The sequence below is a fragment of the Zeus faber genome, assembly GCF_960531495.2.
Source record: "Zeus faber genome assembly, chromosome: 18".
Classification (NCBI taxonomy): domain Eukaryota; kingdom Metazoa; phylum Chordata; class Actinopteri; order Zeiformes; family Zeidae; genus Zeus; species Zeus faber.
The window spans coordinates 17954921-17977873 of record NC_137210.1 but is presented as its reverse complement, the minus strand read 5'-3'; the positions used below and the strand labels follow the sequence as shown (position 1 = coordinate 17977873).

The window sequence follows — 22953 nt, the reverse complement described above, 5'->3', positions numbered from 1 at the left end:
TTATGTGATGGCGTGTAACGTTGTCAGGTGATATCCGCCGTTAAAAAAATGTGCACTGGTTCATTAGGAACATAATGCGGTTGCCATTTGACTTAAAATGAAGAAACAAACTGGCAGACAAAACAACATAAAAATAACATTACAAGGAGGTCCTGACAGATAAGGGTCTTTATTCAACACGCCAGTCCGGGCAGCCTCCATCTAAATAGTGGCCTTTGTTTTCCACCCTGTTAATTGGAGCATGTTCCAGGACAGTGAAATGGAGGGAGGTGTGTGTGTGTGTGCGCGTGTGTGTGTGTGTTGGGGGGGGGGGGGGTCTTCCAGTACACAAGAACCAGATGCTCCCCACCTCCGTCTAGTCACCCAACCCTGAGAAGGTAGGAGGCATGAACAGAGAACAGGGGAATATGTACTCAACAATGGAACGTGGTAAAATAATAATAAAAATACATAGCTGGTTTAAGTGAAAATAGTAAGCGTAACATAATATATAAAATGCGAGGCTGGATATCACCAATAGAGAAAAATGACCACATTGTATTTTGAAGTACACATAGCTCAATATTCAAGACTTCATCACTCATTTATGAGGAATCTCAAGTGACGGGGCTGTTGATTCATGTTTGTCACCAAATTTTGCGGCGAGCTCCGTCTTTTGTTTGCGCATAACACAGTCATTCATAGGCCGTCTACGGTGATGTGGCTCCGGCGCGGCAACCGTTCTCATGCCAACAGTCACTCCTCGCCCTTGTCTTATTCATGTATACCTCTGTCCATTTTAATTAGTCGTTTTAGGTCAGTGCAAATGGTTCCTCCCCCCGGGCGGTGAAACGGCACAAGTGTGAAAAAAATAGGTTTGCCATTACTGAACAAATATAGGCCGTAACAGTCACAAATATGACACGAGATGACTGCGTCTACCTTTCCTTGTAAAATTGCAAAGCTGTGTGGGGGTAGCAAAATACATAATTGAACTTAAGTATAAAGAAAAAAATGAAAGGTCTCTTTAAAAAAACAACAAAAAACTTAAGATTTAGGGGGGAAAAAACAACTGTTTTTTCACTAATATTATTGCTAAAATGCATTAATATAACCAAGGGGATTTTTTTTTTGTCATAACAAAGGTGCTGTGGATTACACATTTCACGCCCACTGCTGGTAGCATAGAACCCAAAGAGCCATAGCATAACAATAAAGGTAAAAAAAACCAAAACCCTGCCAATGTTCAGATTTATAGAATCTATGAGTAAAATAAATGTTTCAAACGAGTCATTCGTCATTCCATTCACAGACCGGCGCTTTCAGAGGATGCTGTTATTGTACTCTTACTTAGACAATAAATTATACGTTATTGCATATTCATGGATATAATTCCTCAAAGCTTAATGTGACTCTTTGGGTCTTGGGAAAACAGAGTGAAAGTTCAGCTAAAAACACGTACATTTTTCATGAAGCATTCCTCTGTGATTGCACGTCTGCAGAGGTCCAGATAAGTCAACCGTTTTCCAAGGTTGTTTGGAGGAAAAAAATGCACTGATTGCAAAAAGTAAAACAATTCTGTGTACTTGTTTTGGTTCATCTGTATCCATCCATCTATTTACCGACCCATGAAGTTGAGCTCTTAACCATCTCACATAAATATTTTACACTAACAATTATCAAAATAAACCAATTATAACAAAATGCCTTACTGTTTTTTTTTTTGTACGTTTTTTTCCTTTAATCATCTAATAAGTTGTGAAGATTTGATTTTGTTTTGTGACCTTGCTGTGGATTCTGATCTCACACCAGAGCCCTTGAGAAAGTCTTACTCTTGACTTACAGAGCCTTGAATGGCGGGGCCTCATCATATTTACTTGATATCATCAATCCTGTTACAACCATGGTCCACTGCACTCCCCGAATGCAGACTATTTTGGTTATCCCTAGATCAGGGGCGGGGAACCTCCAGAAAAGCGGGCCCATTATGGCCCTCCAGTAAACATCACACGTAACCACTGGATCTGATGCAGCCACTATATATTTTTCCCCCCTTGTGAACATGTAGTTGGTTGAACAGCTGCTTATTTGCTGTTATTGTTTTCTATATTCTTTTAAATGAAAAGTGCGTCGAGATCACTTCAGGTATCATGCACTTTGACTTGGAAGGTTGAAGGATCCAGATGAGACAGAAGTGTGATTTGCTGCGCCACCTAGTGGTGAAATGCACGAAACACCAGAGCGGCCCAGAACCTCATATACGGAGGGCGCCACAATTTCTACACAAGTGTCGGGATAACAAAAAAAAAAAAAAAAAAAGGATGCGCATTACTGATAATGAATGAGAAAGGGTGATTATTAAAGGTTTGCCATGAGGAGATGTGTCACGGCACAGCTGGATGCAATCGTTTAAAACGTCCTCCCACGAGGCCTGCCCCCTTGGTCTTTCGTGGCAGGGAATAAAGGCCTGTCTAAACATTCAGATTATGTTTATTGTTTTTTTTTGTTTTTTTTTAAATTATTGTTATTTTGAAATCACGCAAGTCAAATTAGAAACAGAATAACATTGAGTTATTTATATGACAATACTTTTACGTGTTTCTGCTTTGGCAGTGTGGGAAGATTGTGTGCATGGAGCAGTCTGCTCTGCCTTCACAATCTTCCCATCTGCTTCTCTAATATGCATATTAATATTAAACAGGAGCAGGGGGGGCTCATTGACTATTTATGGATATTAACAGGTTGAAACAAATAGCTTGTATTCACTTGAGGAAAATCCATAGTTGATAGTGGATTATGAAGGGAAACATCCATGGACAGGTAGTGTGCAGTTTAATATTATGCATATTAATATTAAACAGGATCAGGGGGGTTCATTGACTATTTATGGATATTAACAGGATTTTCCTCAAGTGAATACAAGCTATTTGTTTCAGCCTTAGTTGATTGTGGATTACGAAGAGGAACATCCATGAACAGAGTGCTGTTTTATATATCTGGATATTTTCAGGTGTGCCTAACATTTTTGAGAGTTCCCAGATTTGTGTCATAATTCACCCTCTCTAAATTGTCTCTATTCCAAAGATTATTCACTGAGGTCTAAGGTAACGCATTTTTTAAAATATTGTGATAAAAAGACAATTAGTTGAAGAAACATACGTAGAGAACGACACTCCAAAGTTACATATCAGCAGGAACACACATTGCAGTCAAGGTTTTAAAAAGGAGTTTATCAGACAGGAAGCAGATGACACACAGCGGCGCTGAGCCGGATCCGGGGAATCTTGGTTTCAACTTGCGGCCCAAAACCCACAGAGCTGACGAATGGATCGGGGTTTGAAAAGGGGCCGTGTGTGACCCGGGCCTGACTCAGGCACAAAAACAGTCCGGATGATCCCATATGTTCACTCAGAGGCTATGTTAGTGCGAAGTGCGATACATAAATCCCAGGTTTAAACAAACCAAAACATCTGTCAAATCTTTGGTCATGATTTATTTAGACTGAAACAAGTTGCATTGAATTACCCCTCAGCCCTGATTCAACAACAGCAAACACAGGTTTAATGAAGGTTCTGACCTTAGATTGTGACAAAAATAGTTGCATCTTAAAGTAGTAAACCATAAAATTATTTAATCAAAAAAAATCCCATATTTGATACTTTTTTTTTTTTTTTGGAAAATGGCGCTTTTCAAGAAAGTCACTAGACGTATTTGCGTTACGTACTGTACATGCTCCCCTATTTCCATTGGTGGCGGCTGGGTCTGCCGCACCTTTGCCGGCAATAACGCAAAGACCGAGTTCAAGAAGTGAAAGGCAGCTGCGGTGAATTTGGTAAAGCAGCATGACTAGGCGTGGTCAGTCAACCCTCAATATGGATGAATATTCACAAAAACCCACAGCTCCCTTGGATAAAAAATAAAGATAAAAAATCAACGCCCGACCACCTCAAGTGAACAAGGAAAACAAACTCATACTTTCGAGGAGAGAACTTCACCGTCTTAGAGCGAAGAAGAGGGTGAACCCAGAAGTCGAAAAAGTTGGGGAGTTTTGAATAGAATTCTGGGAGTTGATTTTACGGGTTACCACTTTAAGGGACACATCGCACAAGGAAATCTATATGTTGTTTTCATAGTCCATCATCTCCCTTCAATTGTACATGACCGTTTAAAGATACCAAGACCTCAAACAACAACCCTGCAGCCGTGGAATGGTTCATCCTTCGACTTCTCTGAAGGAACGACCTCTGTCAAGACTTCGGTCCAGTTTGATTCAGTTTGAGAGGACAATCAATAAATCCTCAATACTTTGGGCAGAGCATGAACACACCTCAACATTTTATAAACTCTTGGCTTTATACAAAGTTCAGTATGGAAATCACCTTGGACTTTGAAAGTTCACCAGAACACAAACACAGATTATCACACAAAACCCATGTCTCATCTAGAGTCAACTTGAGCAAAAGGCATATTTGATTCCCTCTGTGGTTAATATATGATCAGTGAACATTTGCATTTCATTCATAAGCGACACTCAAATCTAATCATAACCATCTAGAAATATAGAAATACAAAGATCACACACACACACACAAGGTCTCACTTTTACTGTAGAGTTATTTAAGAAATATTGTCATGCTAAAAAGTTAAAATCATTTTTATGTCAGAGTCACACCTACTTACAATATGTAGCCAATCAAAATTGTTCTCAAAAAGTGGACGGAGAAAACCCCTGGAGCCTATTTAGTAAGGATGCACTGAAAGTTCATTCACGGAAAAATCACTATATATATATATATATATATATATATATAATTTATTTATTCAGTATTCATCCAAATAAGGAAAAATTACATGTTTTGACCCAGTTTCGACCCATAGTTTTTGTCGCTTTCCTGTGGCGGTAAAAAGGGAGCAGCACCCAAACCTCATTATACCACGCTCTGCAAAAGGGAATTTCACAATTTTCAACAGTGCCAGCAGGATGGAATAATTTTATGACAAATCCAGTTTCTATGTTTTCGAGTAAAGTGTGCCAAAAAAGTGATGATTACTTCAACTGTGTAGTTAAAGCATAGCTAGTTTATTTAGCGACAGTAGAAACTAGTGGCGGAACTAGGGGTGTTGATAGCACCCCCTTGTGGTTCGGATACTTAATGGGAGGAGCGCACGTGCAGGGCTCAATTATCACACCTCATCCCAAAATCTACCGACCACGGCTAGGCTCATACTAAAAGAAATCAGTGCAGTGGTAAAGAGAAGAAAAAAATCAACTCTGTGAATTCAGAACGTGGTATCTACCACGCATTTCTCGCTTGCGCCGTGCAAATATCGCATGAATTGTATCAATCGCTTCCAATGCACGCAAAATGAATAACCAATGTAAACGCTGCGGTTTACACATTACTTTTTTGGCTACAGGGATATAAATAGCTGCTGCTGCTGCTGCTGCTGCTGCTGCTGCTGCTAGTATCACGCTGTCTAATCACGCTGATCTCTGTGAGTTTTTAAATTGAGCAGAATGCATAGAGCAGGTGTTTCTGCTTATTGGAACCTGATGTGCGTTTAATCAAAAAGACGATAGGGACGGATGTTCCGCGCACAAAGGACCGGCTGTTGAATAACAAAAGTGTTTTGTGAAGAGTGAATCGGTAAATTTGTTTTGTTATTAAGTTTAAATGGAAACCATAAATAAAGACGCAATTCATGTCATTTACATCACGGTACACAAAAAGGAAATTGGTTCGAATTGGAAAGTACTGCTACTCGGGGTTCAGCATTCGGCGGTTGGCCTCGGAACTAAAACAAAATCCTTTCTGTGTATCACTACAGTTTAGACAAGACAGAGCAGGGATGTTGGGTGCAGCTGGTCTCTGCTGTAGCGCGAGTCTTGGATCACATTCGGGATGAAAAGGCTGTTTTACTTGTAAAACCACATCTAAGTATTTGATACTGGATTGGAGGGACGGGGGAGGGGACACACACACACCTCTAGGGCATGTCCTCGGTCTCCTCCGCTTCCACCAGGCAGGAGCGGTCGGCGTCCGCCGCCCGGAACGGAGGGTGGTACTCGAACGCGGTGAACATGGCCGCGCCCGGGCTGCGCTTCTCGTGCAGGAACCAGATGACCGCCGAGACCCCCATGATGGCGACCACGCTCAGTATGACTATCACCGAGAGCAGAACGCTGGGTTCTGGGGAGGGCGGGAGGAAAACAATGCAAAGGAAGGTCGCTCTCGCAAATCCAGCAGCAAGCTCAAACCCACAAAGGAATAAGTAAAAAGAACCAGGAAACAAAGCAGCTCGAGGCGCTTACTCACTCTGTTTGCCTTGTTCCTCTGCGTCTGCAAAACAAGCCCAACACACAAACGCACATTTAAAAACACCGCTATCAGCACATTCAGGAATGCTTTTTTTTTTTTTTTTTCTCTTTTCATTTTAAGAGCGGGTACATGTTCATTTATCATCCGGTTTGTGTTCATTATATTCAGCCACACACCAGACAGACACCAACGACGGTCACACAAAGGAAACTTGATGGGGCGCCGCGCCCGTCTTACTCTCGGCGGCTTCGCAGATGACTCCGTTCTCCACCTCCTCCAGGCAGCTGACGTTCCCCCACCTCCCGGAGTCGCTGTGCAGCGCCGCGCACGTATCCACGGGGATCAGCTCCGGCGGGGTGGTGCCGCGTTCCCAGTTGGTGTAGCTCAGGGGTTGCTCCCCAAACCACTTCATTTCATCACCTGACAACGTATGGCAATCACCAACACAGCACTGAATACCAACTCCCGGCCCATTAAGGCCCTATGTTTTTTTTTTTTTTTTTTTTTTTACTTTGTTCTTTCTCACGCTTTATGAAAAGACGGCGCGGAAATCTGGCGTTTGTAGAAAAATGATCGCGTTCAAAAGAAAATCTTTGGCATCGACTCATGTTCAAAATTTGCACATCAAAGTACCCGCCGGTTTCAAGTCGCCGCTTCTTTTGAGTGTTTTAGCTTGCCGTTTTTACTCCCTTATGAAAGGCTGAATGGAGGAAAAAGAAGAAGTTGCTGATGGTGTGGAGTTTCAAAGAGGAACTAACTTTGAGGTCTAACTGGAGAGACTAATGACTGTGTCACCTGCACTGTCCGTGGAAAACTAAGGGAGAAGTGGATAATGGGGAATAGAACTTCTTAGATGAAAAAGAACAAAAAAAAAAAAAAAAAAAAGATAAGAGAGAAGTGTCTGAGCGTAACATGCCCCTTTACAGAAGATTCTCAACAGTTTTTCTCACATTTTACAGAGTTTTTTTTTTTTTTTAATCATGTCGTCAGGTGCCGCTATACTTACTATCGGTATCATAATACATTCCCAGCCACACGTTGATGTTCCCTTTCCAGACCTCTGGACTATATTTAAGGATGAAGTCATTCTCTTCCGCACTCTGGATGGTCACAAGCTCTACAATAGAAAAAAAAAATGAGACGGCCAATGTCAAAACTGCAACAGTTTACGTGCGATGAGCTACTGAAAGGACCAGGGCTTAATTACCAAAGCCTTGGCAGAAGGTTTTGGCCCTCTGGAAGGTGTAGCTTTTGATGCGGTCTTCCTCTCCGTGGACAAAGTGGTAGCATCTCTCTCTGAAGGGCACCCAGGTCCGTCCATCGGCGGGACAGTCTGGGAAAGGCAGTTATCACAGATAGGTCGTTCCACGTCAGACCTTCAAACACATGTTATATTTGGACAAATCCTGTCGAATATATCTAAATTCCAAAAGGTTGTGTATTCAGAAACACATAGTGATGTGTCAAAACAATATATTTCTTACATATGTTCCAATATATGAATAGCGGCAATTACTTGTGTTTTTTCTAATATATTACAATATATTCTTTTTATTATATTTCTCAATAGAATGCGATTTAATAATATAAAGGACTCGTCAATACTGGCATATTTCTTTAATCATTTATCAATATTGGTATCTGGTGTATGTAATATGAAGAAATCTTTGTCATTAAAAAGCAGCAGTGGAAAGTAACAGTACAAGTACTCAGGCACATTTTTTTTAAATACTTGCAATACAAAAATACTTGACATTTACTTTCATATTTATATTTGTAAATGGCTGTGACACCACCTGTACTATGTTTTTGTAAACTTTAATCAGGATATGCAGGATAAATCGCTGGCTATTACTATTAAAACTTTCAGTTCATATACTGTTACTTAAGTAGAAATGTCAATGTGAGTATTTTTTTTGTCTAGGTATTTGTATTTCTTTCATCACTGTTGTAAACAAAGTTACCCACTGAGAAATCCCGATAAACGACAGAACTGGCGCCGTGTTTATTTTCATATCCAAACAACTTTCAACATGCATCTCCACCGGGAACATTTATTTCAACTGCAGATTCCTGTCCATTCCGTTGAAAAGCAAAGTAACAGAGATTAAAACTTGGGGAACTCTGCGAAGTGCGTTTTTCTCAAAGTCACAGCGGCGAAACTCCGCCAACGTCACTGACATTAGCCGTTAGCCCGTTAGCTTAGCCGTATATTAGCTTCCTGATTTCTTAATTTCCCGTGACGCTGTTAGAGTTGTAACGGACAGTGACAGGAAACGACAAGAATGTCGAAATGAGAATAATGGTTGAAAAGTTACTCACCGCCCGCTGAGGAAAGCTGCACAAAAACACAGGACAGAAGAGCGAAGCAGACGCTGGCCAGTGACACGGGCTCCATGCTGGTCAGGGCGGACTGCAGAGTCCTGGTGTGTTGGAATGTTGTGTTGGAGCCAAGCCCCGCCCCCTTTTAATGTGCCGATAATAATGATAACAACAATAATAATAACAATAATAACAATAATAATAATAATAATAATAATAATAACAATAATAACAATAATAATAATAAAGATAACAACAACAACAATAATAATAATAACAACAATAATAATAATAATAACAACAATGATAATAATAATAACAACAATAATAATAATAATAACAATAATAATAATAATAATAATAACAATAATAACAATAATAATAATAAAGATAACAACAACAACAACAATAATAATAATAACAACAATAATAATAATAATAATAACAACAATGATAATAATAATAACAACAATAATAATAATAATGATAACAACAATAATAATAATAATGATAACAACAATAATAATAATAATAATAATAATAATAATAATAATAATAATAATAATGATAATAATAATAATAATAATAATAATAATAACAATAACAATACTAATAAAAAAATAAATACAAATATAATAATAACAACAATGATAATAATAGCAATAATAATAATAACAGCAACAATAATAATAATGATAATAATAATAACAATAACAATAATAATAACAAAAAATAATCACAATAATAATACTAATAACAATAATAATAACAATATAATAATAACAATAAGTATAATAATAATAACAACAGCAATAATAACAATAATAAAAAATAACAATATTAATAATAACAATAATAATAACAACAACATCAACAATAATAATAATAATAATAATAATAATAATAACAGTGACACCATGCTGGTCAGAACAGTCTGCAGCCTCTTGTGCTGGAATGTTGTGTTTGGAACCAAGCCCCACCCCTTTTAATGTGTCAAATAATAATAATAATAATAATAATAATAATAATAATAATAATAATAATAATAATACAATTAACAACAATGATAATAACAACAGCAATAATAATAATAACAATAATAATAATAATAATAATAACAATAATACAAACCATAAAAAAATAAAATTAATAATAATAATAATAATAATAATAATAATAATAATAATAATAATAATAATAACCTAATAATAATAATTTATTTTATATTTTTCTAATTTTACTTTAATTTTAATTTATATTTTCAACATTCTCATAGGTAAAATACTATATGTTTTTATTAGTATGCCGTGATATTCTATGTAGTTTTGTTTAAAATGCCGCAGGGAACAAGGTGACTCACTGCATATTAAAGTTTATTTTGGTTTAGTACACTTTCTTTGCAACACACTGTGATGTGCACAACACAACAAAAGCCTTATGCTTATGTTGTGTTATTTAGATTACTTTTGAAATTGCAGTCATGGCTTAATTTCCTTCAATTCCACTGAAATGTTTTTTTTTTTCTGTTGGGCCATGGATAACAAAAACACATCGGCCTACATTTTACGTGCAGACGGTGCTACAAGCGCTTTATTTTACTATAAATATCAATACACTGCGTTTAATCTATAATCTATAAAGTTGTAATGCTGTAATATGCGGTAACAACTCTGCTTCAGCACTGGACGTGGTCGCTGGAAGGTTGCACCTCACGAGGCCACCAGGGCAGCGGAAACGAGAGCATCGGAGCGGCTGGTTGAGAGGGCGGGGAGGGTGGAGGGCGGAGGGCGGCCCGCTTCGTGGCTGGGAGACGCAGGTGGCACGACCGCAGACAGCCGGAGCGTGAGGGCGGCTCCTCTTGCCCGGAGCCGGCGGCCTCCCGCAGGGTGGCACAACACCCGGCCCTGCTGCAGGTCAGGGAGGAGGGCCCCATCTGCCACGACGGCCCTGCTTGCGCCCAGACTCTCATCAGCCACGAGAGTTGCCTCCACGCGGATGGGGGCACGTCCCCCACACGCGGCGTCTGTCGTCCTCGGTCGTCACCCTGGAGCGTCACGACAGTTTGGCTTCATTATAGAGCTACGATGACCCCCGCAGATGACGTTAGACACCCTGCAGCGTCTTGTTGATAAGCACGAGTGACGGAGGGTTTTAAATATGTTTCCATCGGCCTGAATCTACAACAATAGTTTGTAGATACGTAGCAGTAGAATAGTTGTTTTTCATCTTTTATTTTTTATTCTTTTTTTTGGGGGGGGTTATTTTAGGTTATATCTGTTGTTAATCACGAGGTTCAGTGTTTATATTACCATATCTTATTGTGTACCCTTAACTGTTAGGTTCATTTTATATTTCTAAACGTTTCCATATTTTGCCATTTTCTTTCTTCTATCCATCCATCCATCCATCTATATTATCTATAGTATCCATCTATCTATCTACAGTATCTATCTGACTATCTGTAGTATCTATCTATCTATCTATCTATCTATCTATCTATCTATCTATCTATCTATCTATCTATCTATCTATAGTATCTATCTATCTACAGTATCTATTTATCTATCTATAGTATCGATCTATAGTATCTTTCTATCCATCTATCTATATTATCTATACATTTATCTATCTATCTTTCTATCTATCTATAGTATCTATCTATCTACAGTATTTATCATTCTATCTACAGTATCTATCATTCTATCTACAGTATCTATCATTCTATCTACAGTATCTATCGATCCATCTATCTACAGTATCTATCTATCTATAGTATCGACCTACAGTATCTATCTATCCATCTATCTATAGTATCTATGTATTTATCTATCTATCTATCTATCTATCTATCTATCTAACCATTTAGCTGTAGTATCTATCTATTTATCTATAGTATCTATCCATCTATAGTATCTATCTATTTATCTATAGTATCTATCTATCTATCTATCTATCCACAGTATCTATCTATCTATCTATCTACAGTATCTATCTATCTATAGTATCGATTTATAGTATCTATCTATCCATCTATCTATAGTATCTATCCATCTATAGTATCTATCTATCTATTTATCTATAGTAACTATCCATCTATAGTATCTATCTATTTATCTATAGTATCTATCTATCTATCTATCTATCCACAGTATCTATCTATCTATCTATCTACAGTATCTATCTATCTATAGTATCGATTTATAGTATCTATCTATCCATCTATCTATAGTATCTATCTATCTATCCATCCACAGTATCTATCTATCTATCTATCCACAGTATCTATCTATCTATCTATCTATCTATCCATTTAGCTGTAGTATCTATCTATCTATTTATCTATAGTATCTATCCATCTATAGTATCTATCTATTTATCTATAGTATCTATCCATCTATAGTATCTATCTATCTACAGTATCTATCTGTCTATCTGTCTGTCTGTCATACAAAGCTCTACATTTACAATAATGCTCTAATAGTTGCTCAGCATGACTCTTAAATGTTTTTTTACGTTTAGTTATATGGTAAAAGATATTGTTTTATATGAGCATCAAATGTGACACATTCTTAGGATTTTGGAGCAGCCAGGCATAGTGCCATCCCTCCATCCCATTAATCAAACACCGGCAATACCCTGCTCGAAAACCTATTCAAAATTGAAGTGACCTGAAATGACCTGAAATGACCGTGCTCGTCGGCGTAAAAATATCTCCCGCTGGAAAAGTGATAAGGCGGTGGACGCAATTTGATTTAATCTCTTAATGAAAACAATGCATCCGACCCGGGTCAAACAGTCGCCTCGCCCGCTGCACACCAAACTCCTAAATCAATAAGAGCGGGACGTGACTTCCACATGATCTGAATAAAGTGGTTCAAATACTCTAAAGGTGTTTGATGTTTCAACTAACCGCTCCCGCTGCCGAGCTGAATGACCCATTTCATCGGTTTTTTTTTTATTTTTTATTTTTTTAAATGTTGTTTTTTTCCTGTGTCCTTTCGGCCTTTCCTGCTTCTCGGCGACAGGAAGGAAAGGGAACCGATGCACTTACATTTCAGCGTTGCCGGATCCGACCGCGTTGCACAAACAACGGCTGATAAGCGACATCATAATATAGGATAACTGCCCACTGCGTGATCGACAACTCCGGGTTTGTTCGATTTGCAGTCCCAGCTGAGGCAGAACTTCTCCGCCGCTTTGCCCCCCGACAACGAAGCACGCGGACCAAACCAAACTTCCACGCCGTTGTTGTTTTTTGTACGGTTTTATTAAAAATGTCAAAGAAATAAACAGAAACAAAGCTAAGGTAACACAGTCTACCAGAAAAAAAAGAAGGTCTTTGGCTTGAACAAACACAAACAAAAATACAGGAAAGGGGGGGGAAAAAAAAAAAAAACCTCAGAATGACTGGACATAAAAGTGGCCACTGGCAAATTTGTGGCACGGCGAAACAAAAAATTAACTCTCGATAGATATTTCTATGAAAAAAATCTTTTATTTCCTCAAGCAGTCTGTACAAAACTCTTCATAAATTATTACTTTTCATATAACTTAATGACTGTTCAACATGATGGTTACTTCGATTTTTTTTTTTTGATTTTTTTTTTTTTTTACTTTTGTTTTGTTTTGTTTTGTTCTGTTGATGCACCTTTCCAGCTCTTGACCCAGATGGTATGGCACTTGGTTTCAGACACGACTAGCAGCGTAAAACCTCACAAGACGAAACAGTATCACACCTCAGTCCCGAGCGCTGGACCGAAAGCTCAAGGACAGTCACGACGGGCCTTTTGACTTTGGTAGCACACTCTAGCCAGCTACAGAGTAAATGCTGCTGCACAAAGCAACGCGGATGTTTTGTTCCGGAGGCAAAGATCCAGTAAATACCGCGCCTCTCTGCTGTGTTTTTCCGTTTGGTCGTCAAAAAAAAAACAACAACAACAACAACAACAACAACGACGACAACAACAACAACAACCAAGATCAGCCTCTGAGATCTAGTGCCGTGAAACCGACAATTCTTCTTTTGAAACTATGAAACTGAATGTCTGAATAAAACCAAAAAAAAAAAACATCCTCTACATACAACTGCCCTCATAATGATAACAATAATACCAAAAAAAAAAAAAAAAGTTTGAAGAAAATTGGAAAAAAGTATTAAAAACCTGAAAGGAAACAGCTGTGTGTGGCCAGCTCCTGAGCGTGGCATTTGGTCTGGAAGGCCGGGCTGGACCCGCAAACCCGCCTTGTACAGAGGAGAAAAGAAACTCTGAGGTAGATAACTAGTCAGACCGACCACCAGGTCCAATCACAGGCTCCTCGGAAGACACCTCGATGACAAAGCCTGCTTTGATCCGCTACGATCAAAAAAAGAAATATCCAAAAGTTTTAACAGCGTGATCCGCCGCACTGCACTGCAGCAGAAGCACATGTCCATCGTGTCATTGTGAATTTCATAGTTTCAAACTATCTCCGCTCCTGCTTTAGAATCTACTTTTACTTTTGTTTTGTTTTTTTTGCATTTCGCCGCCTTTTTTTGTTTTTTTTTGTTTTCCTCCTGTAGTGATGAAATCCACGTGTGGCACTTGTTGGATCCAAGCCTTTCTCTGTGCTCGCGTGTGGCCATACTTTGCTTTATACCTTATGAAACTGAATGCAAATGTACAAAAAAGGCACATTCTCCAAACTGCAACCTAGCAACCTAGAGTCCATAATATCCCGCTTAAAGAACAAATCATGTTATTTCCTCAGTATACTAGCTCACAGTCTTTGGTGAAGTAAACTACAATAGAAAGTGCCAAGTTTGTTTTTTTTGTTTCCTATCAAAGAGCGAGGTGCATTTTAATCCACAGATTTCGATTTCGATCCCCTCTTCCTTAACTCAGTGAACATTATCAACATTGTAATCCAAGGCTATGATTCGTTTTTGTACAATCACACATTTTTTTTTTTTTTTTCCTGTTAACATTTCAAACAAAAGTGGAAAAATACACACGCCCCGTCGAAACGACGGAGAACATCACCCGGAAAAGACAAAAAACTAATTTTTCAGACCTACACACAGAGAGAACGAGGTGACTCCGCCCTTCCTTTTTCAGCTCAACTACAACACCACGTAACGAAAGGCAAGGTTCAAAATGCGATTTGCACCGCATCCCATCAACTAGAGTCCTGTCAAGTCTTCTGATTTTTACAAACTTTACATCTTTTAAAAAATTACCAGAATTAGAGACATTTTATTAAACTTTTTTTTTTTTTTTTCCCCATCGAAAACTTATATTTATATTAGTTTTTTTTTTTTTTGGGGGGGGGGGGGGGGTGAAAGGAAATAAAGCAACCTTACACAGCAAATTAGCTATATCCAAATGAAAGCCCTATAAAGCTGACACACAAAGCAGTCGCTTTTAAATACTTTTTTGGCTCTTTGCCATCCATTAGTGGCTTGTAGAGCTAATGTGTAGAAACTATTAAGGCAAATTGTTTCAGAACAGCAAGGTCAACCCAGAACACTATAAGAAACCACTTTACAAAAAAAGAAAAGAACACACATTGAACACTTCACCATATCAAAACTCACACAGCAAGCACAAAACATCGTTTTCAAGATGTCTGGCAAAAAAAAAAAAAAAAAAAAAAGGGTCTTTGGGGAAAAAGGAAAAAAAAATGATGAAAATATTAACAAAAGACATATTTCCTATCATGCACTTGAAACAACTAGTCACAAGATCCGTCTGATCCTTGAATCCCGCGGCGATCCTCGGTAAAAAATAAACGTTTTGTAATAAAATAAAACTTTTTTTTTCTTTTTTGATATAGTCAGCATCATTTAATGAAATCAAACATTTGTTTGCACCTTCTGGAACTTATACTAAAAAATAGTCTCACTTATTCATATTATAAACATAAAGGAAAAATTTGCAAATCCTGTACAAAAACAGTGAAAAATCCTTAGCGTCCATTGCATTTTGAGGAAGCTGTGATTGTTGTAGCTGTCGTCCCTCCGCGACCTCGGTCCTACTTGGTTTGTTGATAGGCGTACGGAGAATGGTCGCCAGAAGACTCTATTTGAGACTGTGCACCGTTTTCCTAAAGGATTGGGCAAAGATTTTACCACCCTAATGATTAATTATATGATGAATAAATGATACATTCATTATGAAGTGTCATGGAAACATTATGATGAAGGAAGCCGCAGTCACGTAGGTGAGGCTAAATGAAAACCATAACACTGACCTCCACAGGAACAGACGCCGCCTGTATGTGCGCGTACTGAGGAATATAGGCGCCCTGCATAGCTGTGTTTGTGGCCATGAACTGGATGGGGGAAAAAGGGGACGAGAAACGGAATCAAAACCAAAACGATTGTCACTTTTCCCTTAATCTCTGGTCGAGAAACGCTCCCAGACTCTTTTGTCAAAAGTGCAGTCTCATTACGCCTCAACACGAGCGATGAAAAGGCATGTTTACAGCGACGTTCCTAACATTGGCTCCAAAGTCCCACAGACTTTTATTTTATTTTTATTTATTTATTCTTTTATCTTATTCTATATTATTCTATTTACTAACTGCTTTACGTTTTAGGAATCAGTTCGTTTCAGTTAGTTGGTCAAGTAGAAATTAGGGAGCTATTGTGTTCAGTCTAGAACATATTGTGCATAGTCACCGGGTGCGTTACAATGACATTTCACTGCATATATGTATGAAAGTATGAATATGTATGTGACAAATAAACCTCTTGAATCTTGACTTTGGATGGAAACATGACCGGTATACATACAGTAGTTGAGATCCAGTGATTATGTAATAGTTATGTTATGACAGCTCTAGATGCAGCACCTGGTTGCCATAGTAATGTTATTTAAGCCTGTTGTCAACCATAGTTTTTCTAAATACATTTTTTCGCGCTTTGGTCAGTAATTGTAATTTTAGGTAGTCTCTAACCAAGTCCCAGGGCTCATTTTCACTTTCATTTTCATTTTCACATAGATAGTGCTGCATCTTTTAAAATTTAGCCAAATTACTATTATTCATCTCATGCTTGTTTACTGAATACTGTAATGAGACAACACTAAGTGGCAATTTCTCCTAAAGGGACCTATGATGCAAAACCCACTTTTTCAGCGCTTGTGCACCTACATCTGTGTCTCTGATAGGCCTACTAACACACAGACTGTGAAATTAAACAACCCAGTCGCTTTTTTTACGAGCTGTCTAATTCAGAAAACGACCCGTTCACATTTCCCGCCCAACCCTACGTCACGTTGGGTTTCAGTAGAACTAGAGCCGCCGCCCCCATCTGAGCAACTCAACAAACAAATCTTTTAAAAGAAAGAGGAATCAATAGCAACTGTCAGCGAAGAAACTGCAGACGATGGAAATGTAGGTATTAAAAAAAATAATTCTTGAAGTTTCTTTCTAGATAGATTTATCCAAACAAAACCAATACAAAAAGTGTGTTTTTACTGTAGGTGTATTTGTCCATTTTATTTTATTTTGTTTTCCGACGTTTACATGAATCAAAAAACCCCCACGTCCGAGAGTCCCGGTGTCCGCGTCTCCCACAAGCCTGGAGCACGGACACTGAAGACAGAACTAACTTTCAAATGAGGCCCTGTAGATCTAATATGAGTGAATATAGCTTAATATGGATCGCTTTTTTCCTCAACTCACATTTGTTCAGAAACTAATTTTGGTGGACTGATAAGGTGAAATCAGTGAAACTTACGGAGCAAATACAACAAAACATGGAGGCCATGCTCAAACGCCATTGGCTCACAGAACCCGGAACTTGCGCTCAAACCCCATCGGTTCACAGAACTCGGGGCCTTGGGAGGGCGGCTCAGCAGTTTTGTTTTGGAGCAGGATGGTATAAAGGTATGTTATAATGGCTAGAATGCATAATCTGAGAGTGGTTATTTTCAGCAAAAAAAGTAAAAAGAAAACATGTTTTTGGGACCTCAGAGACCTCCATTAAGTTGTCTAGGAGTGAGCATAATAGGTCCCCTTTAAATTGCTACCTACATGGGAGGTATTCTTGTAAATGATAAAGACTCATTATTCACTTTTTTTTCACGCCGCCACACTAATTGTGTGGTCATATTAATTTGGGTTCTTAGCCCACACAGTGTGCTCGTACCGTTCCCGGGCTCCCCAGAGAGAGATGGCTCATTTGCTGAGCGAGGGGGGCCATCATGGAAGTAGGCTGCAGTGACATGGTTTGGTCCATAGAGGGCGATAACATCGCTCCCTGGGACAAGAATGTGAGAGGGTGAGAGCGGTGCAGTGGGCGGAGGCCGAGACATAAAACTGTGCTGCACTGCAAAACCAGTGCACAGCCAATATCAGAGAGGAGTTATGCAGAAAATCTGGATTCTTTACATTCTAGACAATGGATGGGCGTTGGAATAGGTAAACACCCTAAAGCCGGCCTTCATGAATCATTCCTAAACAGTCGTAGTGTAAGATTTGGTTGAATGCGGCGAGGTAAAGAGAACCATTTGGCAGCTCAGACCAACCCTACATGAGAAGGACAAGAGTGTGAGAATAATAACGATAAAACAAAGCTTTTCATAGCTACACTCGGGCACTTAAGAAACCTAAATCCTACTTAAGCCATTACTTAAGCCTATACAGTATATCAACATTTACATAGCAACCCATATTTACATAGCAACGAGGGAGAGGAAACTCTATATCTGAATGAAGAGAGAGGAAGAAGAGGCAAAGAGGAGGAAGGGTGCTCTTACTGGATGCTGCATGATGTAGGGCTGGTGATGCATCCAGGATGGGTTCTGCACCTGCAACACCGAGGGTGGAGGGCACACGTCGATTACCGCCAACACATGCTAGTGTTTAGCAAGTCCATAACGCACACATGCATCCCACACACCATACACACATGCTCCGTTCATCTGGATCCATGCGTGGCTTATTACATTTTCTTCTTCGTTTAGCCGACACTTTTTGTCCAAAGCGACTCACAATTATTCATACACCGATGGATGCAGCCATCGGGAGCAATTAGGGGTTAAGTGTCTTGCTCAAGGACACTTAAGCACATTAGCAGGAGGAGCTGGGGACTACTGCCCGCCCATCCATCCCAGATCCATCAACTCAACAGCAACGAGCTTGCTTTATTGCAAAATATTCTACGCTGAATCTGGGCACCTAAAAAAGAGACATGGGCAGTTACGCACAGGGTTGCCAGCCGAGTGTAAATTCATGGAAAGCGAAATGTAATTATCCCCAAATACATGAGTTAAAAAAAAGAAAAGAAAGAAACTTTCCGTAACTCTGTCACTCATAGAAACCACCTGATTTTCTGACTGCTTGGAAATGATGACGACATAAATTCCCTTTTTGAGGGTTTTTTATTTTTATTTTTTATTTTTATTTTTTTTAATCCAACCGAGCTCTTAGAACTGGTCACTTTCATCCACAAAGGCTGCGGTGTGTGTAAAAAAGGGCGTAGACGGCCAAAGTGCCCGTCAGTCAAAAGCTGCAGCTCCGACTGTGAGCGGGTGTAGTCGGTGCCTCCAGAAACGGACAGAAAACTTTCGAACGACAAGAATAGTCAGACACTGCGTCGCTCCATTTTAAAGGGTTTCATTGAGCAAAAGCGGTGAATCCTTTAAACGGGGCTGAGTAAACGTGCAGATTATTTGTTTGTTTCTTTCTCGTCGGCTGTTCTTCGAGCCAACACCTTTGAAAAAATTTTTTTTGGTTACGCGAGCGTCTTTTTCCCCACAAAAATCACTCACAATTGAAAGCTTGTGGGACTCCATCTCGAGGTTCTGGAAATAAACTGCTAAAAACTTGTTACACTTGAGGAAGTTGAGGCGGATCCTAGCGAACAGCGGCGCGGTCTGTTTTAATGTTTGTTCAAAATAGCGTTTCGGGTTTGTCATTTAAATGTCGGGTGGAGCTCAGCGATGAGATTAGCGTTAAATGATATTTTGGTTGCTTCGGTCGGGGGCTGCCATCAACGCAACGACAAGTGTATTGTTGAGTCAAATCCCCGTTACGGCGGAAATTTTCGACGCTGGCGCGTATTGAGGTCAGCGTTGATCGCCGTGCGTGTGGTGACGAAGCTTGTGATTTACATCCAGAGCGAGGGGCAGTAAATCTCACTTTGCAGCGCATGAGAGGGGACGTGCTGGATACTTCATTCATGCCCCCCCCCCCCCCCCCGGATATTGATATCGTGACGGATGTTTTTCTGTCCATTTTCTGAGCACCGCAGCCTTATCAGACATCGTGGGGCTAACGGACGGGATTCAAACCTGGTAGGTGGAGACCGGAGAGATGTACGGAGACATGGAGGTCTGAGCGATCATCCTGTTGGCGATGCTGTACGGAGCAGCGTAGAATCTGTAGAGGACCGAGAAAGTTGGCGCTGATGGTAGATCAACCTAACAAAAGGTGGAAACTCCCCCCTATCTCCGATCTGTTCCTGCGACTTACCCATTTTGCAGGGCAGCTGTAGTGGGGTCATAGGTCAGCGGCATTCCAGCCTGGAGGAGTCGAGGAGAAGGACAAATCAGAACGTTAAATAGGTAGGATGACTCGAGTCACGACACAAGTTCATTTTTAATTTCCATCCGGAGAAATGAATTTGCAGAGGAGAAAAAAAAAAAAGCGCAAAATGTCCACGGTAGCTTGAGTTTGTCAGGTCAGCCATGCACCTTGGTAGCAAGAGTCAGTGAAGTTATGGTACCAAAAGAATCCGCCTTTGGAAGCCTGATTATAAATAGCTGTGTCGTTGATCGGTCGCTCTTAACCATTCGCGCAGAACCGCCAACGCCACTCACCAGCCTGGCGTCGCCGTCTCTGACCCAGGCGCGACCGTTCTGAACAAATTTATTCAGGCTTTGCCTCTTTTTCTGCCCGCCATCAGCAAACTTGCACAGCAAGGGCTCCGGGGGTGCTGGAGAAAGAGGAGAGAATTGAAAAAGAGCGAGAGAGGCGGGATGGTGAGGGGTCAAAGACAGAAGCCCTTTAGAAAAAAAAAAACAAAAAAAAAACAAAAAACACACACTCTCTATGCATGATGCTGTCTGTCCTGTTTACTGTGCTGTCAATCACTCCTCAGACAGAGCTGAAGCCTTGGAGTGGGCATTTACTACCCGGCCTGGGAACACAGACATCTAATTTGGCAGCTGTGGAGCTGTAATCCCCTCCCTCTCCTAAGGGCGGCAAGGCCAACGGAGACTATTTCAGTCTAATAATCCAATTAAAAAGCTTAGAGTGGGAGTGGAGGCCACACAAGGCAGCCCTGTCTTCTTCTTTCTCCTTTTCCGCGCTCTGCCATTTTGCGCCGAGTGGCTAGGAGCCCTTCAGGTCGACCCCCCGCCGGGAGCAAAGTCCGGCGAGACGTCTCCTTTCTCCCGCGTCCATCAATTCCAAAGTAACGGCCCCTGTGAAACCAGTCGTGCAAAAAAAACAAGACAAAAAAAAAAAACGAGGGGCTTCGAGAGTCTCGAGTTTCGAGAGAGAGAGAGAGAGAGAGAGAGAGAGAAAAAAAAAACGCACTTCTTCTCACTAAATAGTTTAATAGCTTCCTGGTTTAGATACTCAGCTAAATATTCAAGCTGCGCCATGATAGCATCAGTATAGAAGCGTTTCTGTGAAGTTCAGAAACATCAAGGTTGATCTTACTGGGAACGCCCGGAGGTGTCTTGACAAACTTTCCATTGAAGTGAGAAATGACGGCGTCACATTTCTCCGTTGATTCCATCCTGGAGGTACAAAAATAAATAAATAAATAAATAACCAATAATAAATACAAGGACTGTTTTACTCGTCGTTTCACGTGTCCGACAGTGGAGATTTAAAGCGTTGGAAAATTTCCCTTTTGGTCAGAAGAGGTACGGAAAGTCACCCAAGTGCAGCTGCAGTTAATGTTGTGCTGACCCAATGTGTGAGGCCTGACCAGGCGTGTTGCAAACCACCATACACACTCACAAAAACACACATTCCCATGCAGGTAGATATAAGAGTTGCTTCTCGGTGAATCAGGGGCTTGGTCTGGACTTTCAGGGTTTTCAGCCAATTTGTGTGTGTGCAGCCGTAACAGAGGGGCATTACCACTATAATGGGGATGGTAGCTCAGGCGGTAGAGCTGGTGGTCTAGTGATCTAAAGGTTGCTGGTTCGATCCCAGGCTCCTCCTGCTAGCATGCTGTAGTGTCCTTGAGCAAGACACTTAACCCCTAATTGCTCCTGATGGCTGCGTCCGTCGGTGTTTGAACAATTGTAAGTCGCTTTGGATAAAAGCGTCTGCTAAATGACTAAATGTAAATGTAAATGTAATGATAATGAAGCCCCCCCACTTATTCTGAGTCTATTCCTCAAGAGGGTTTCCATGAACTTCCCTGGAATCAATAACAATATTTTCCTGAGAAATGTTGGCCGTTCTTTAGACCGAGACCACAAACTACTGAACTAAAAGGTATAATTACGATTATTTCAGCCTTTTATTTGTTTCGGTTTAAGTGGTTAGGAGGAGGCCGGGAGGGGGGCGGCTGACCTGGCGAAGCCCACTCCTCTGCTGGCTCCGCTGGAGTCCCTCAGGATCCGCGTGGAGATGACCTGACCGAAGTGCTTCAGCATGTTCTCCAGCTCCTGCTCGTCCATGGACAGGGGCAGGTTGGAGATGTACAGGTTGGTGGGGTCTTGTTCCTGTTGCTGCGCGGGGCGGCGGGACAGGAGGGAGAGCAGAGGCTTAATAACGGGTCCTGAACACACGCCAGAAACACACACACAGCGCGCAACCGCACAAACTAACATGGAGAAGGAACAGGAACGGATAGATCCAGTTCCCGACTTAGTTATTAGTTAATTTTTAACTAATATCACCTGACTTTGTTGGAAACGTAGTAGAATATGAAATGTAGCAGAACTGAATATACTGAACGATGTGCATAAGTACACCCAGACCGTTACCCTTGAGCAAGTGACTAAACAGTGAATGGGGACGACACTGAAGGGGTTAACGACTTTTTTATTTTTTTTTTTTCCTTCTAGTGGCTCCGCTTCCCCTGCACTTCCTGTCTGTCTCTGCGAGGGGCGTGATGGGGGGCTGCGCGCTAACGAAGGGTCACCATGAATAGTGATGAACGGGGATTTGCATGCAGCCCACGGCCGCTCGAGGACCACATCAGCTGATTTCCTCCCGTATTTTTCAGCGGCATCAGCAGAAACATAAGACCCGTCGACGGGTCCCTGGGGTGCAGTCGCTCCACATTAATATTCATCAGGGCCTCGCCGTATTCAGAGCCGGCTACAGGGATGGATTGGATTACCAAGGTAATACGCTGACAGAAAAAAAATAAAAA

The 22953-nt window shown here is 40.4% G+C and overlaps 2 protein-coding genes across 5 annotated transcripts in view; both read right to left on the bottom strand.

The window, feature by feature from the left end:
* Positions 1-352: 352 nt before the first annotated feature.
* On the bottom strand, positions 353-8720 carry cd302 (CD302 molecule). Of its 2 annotated transcripts, XM_080018625.1 has the most exons (7): positions 8622-8720; positions 7507-7632; positions 7306-7416; positions 6537-6719; positions 6297-6320; positions 5966-6170; positions 353-369 (listed from the first exon to the last, which is right to left on the bottom strand). In XM_080018625.1, the coding sequence occupies exons 1-6, from the start codon at positions 8695-8697 to the stop codon at positions 5968-5970; spliced, it is 723 nt and encodes a 240-aa protein (XP_079874751.1). In that variant the 5' UTR covers positions 8698-8720; the 3' UTR covers positions 353-369; positions 5966-5967. The 2 variants fall into 2 exon arrangements, with proteins under 2 accessions (XP_079874751.1, XP_079874750.1); XM_080018624.1 differs by lacking the exon at positions 353-369 and having other exon boundaries at positions 3455-6170.
* Positions 8721-12889: 4169 nt separating this feature from the next.
* rbms1b (RNA binding motif, single stranded interacting protein 1b) overlaps positions 12890-22953 on the bottom strand; it is a 28171-nt gene continuing 18107 nt past the window's right edge. The window contains exons 5-13 of one of the 3 annotated variants that reach the window (XM_080019669.1): positions 22146-22303; positions 21276-21355; positions 20429-20544; positions 20082-20131; positions 19901-19988; positions 18365-18415; positions 17755-17865; positions 15852-15932; positions 12890-15704 (exon numbers count right to left, since the gene is read on the bottom strand). In XM_080019669.1, coding sequence (XP_079875795.1) covers positions 15633-15704; positions 15852-15932; positions 17755-17865; positions 18365-18415; positions 19901-19988; positions 20082-20131; positions 20429-20544; positions 21276-21355; positions 22146-22303 — 807 coding nt within the window. In that variant the 3' untranslated portion in view covers positions 12890-15632. The remainder of the gene's footprint in view (positions 15705-15851; positions 15933-17754; positions 17866-18364; positions 18416-19900; positions 19989-20081; positions 20132-20428; positions 20545-21275; positions 21356-22145; positions 22304-22953) is intronic. The other 2 variants (XM_080019670.1, XM_080019671.1) reach the window with 2 other exon arrangements.

Coding starts and splice junctions, on each gene's coding strand:
- cd302 (XM_080018625.1), bottom strand. CDS start 8,697: ATGGAGCCCGTGTCACTGGCCAGCGTCTGCTTCGCTCTTCTGTCCTGT. Junction 7,417..7,506: donor AACCTTCTGCCAAGGCTTTG/GTAATTAAGCCC, acceptor TTTCTATTGTAG/AGCTTGTGACCATCCAGAGT. Junction 6,171..6,296: donor AGAGGAACAAGGCAAACAGA/GTGAGTAAGCGC, acceptor CGCCCTCCCCAG/AACCCAGCGTTCTGCTCTCG.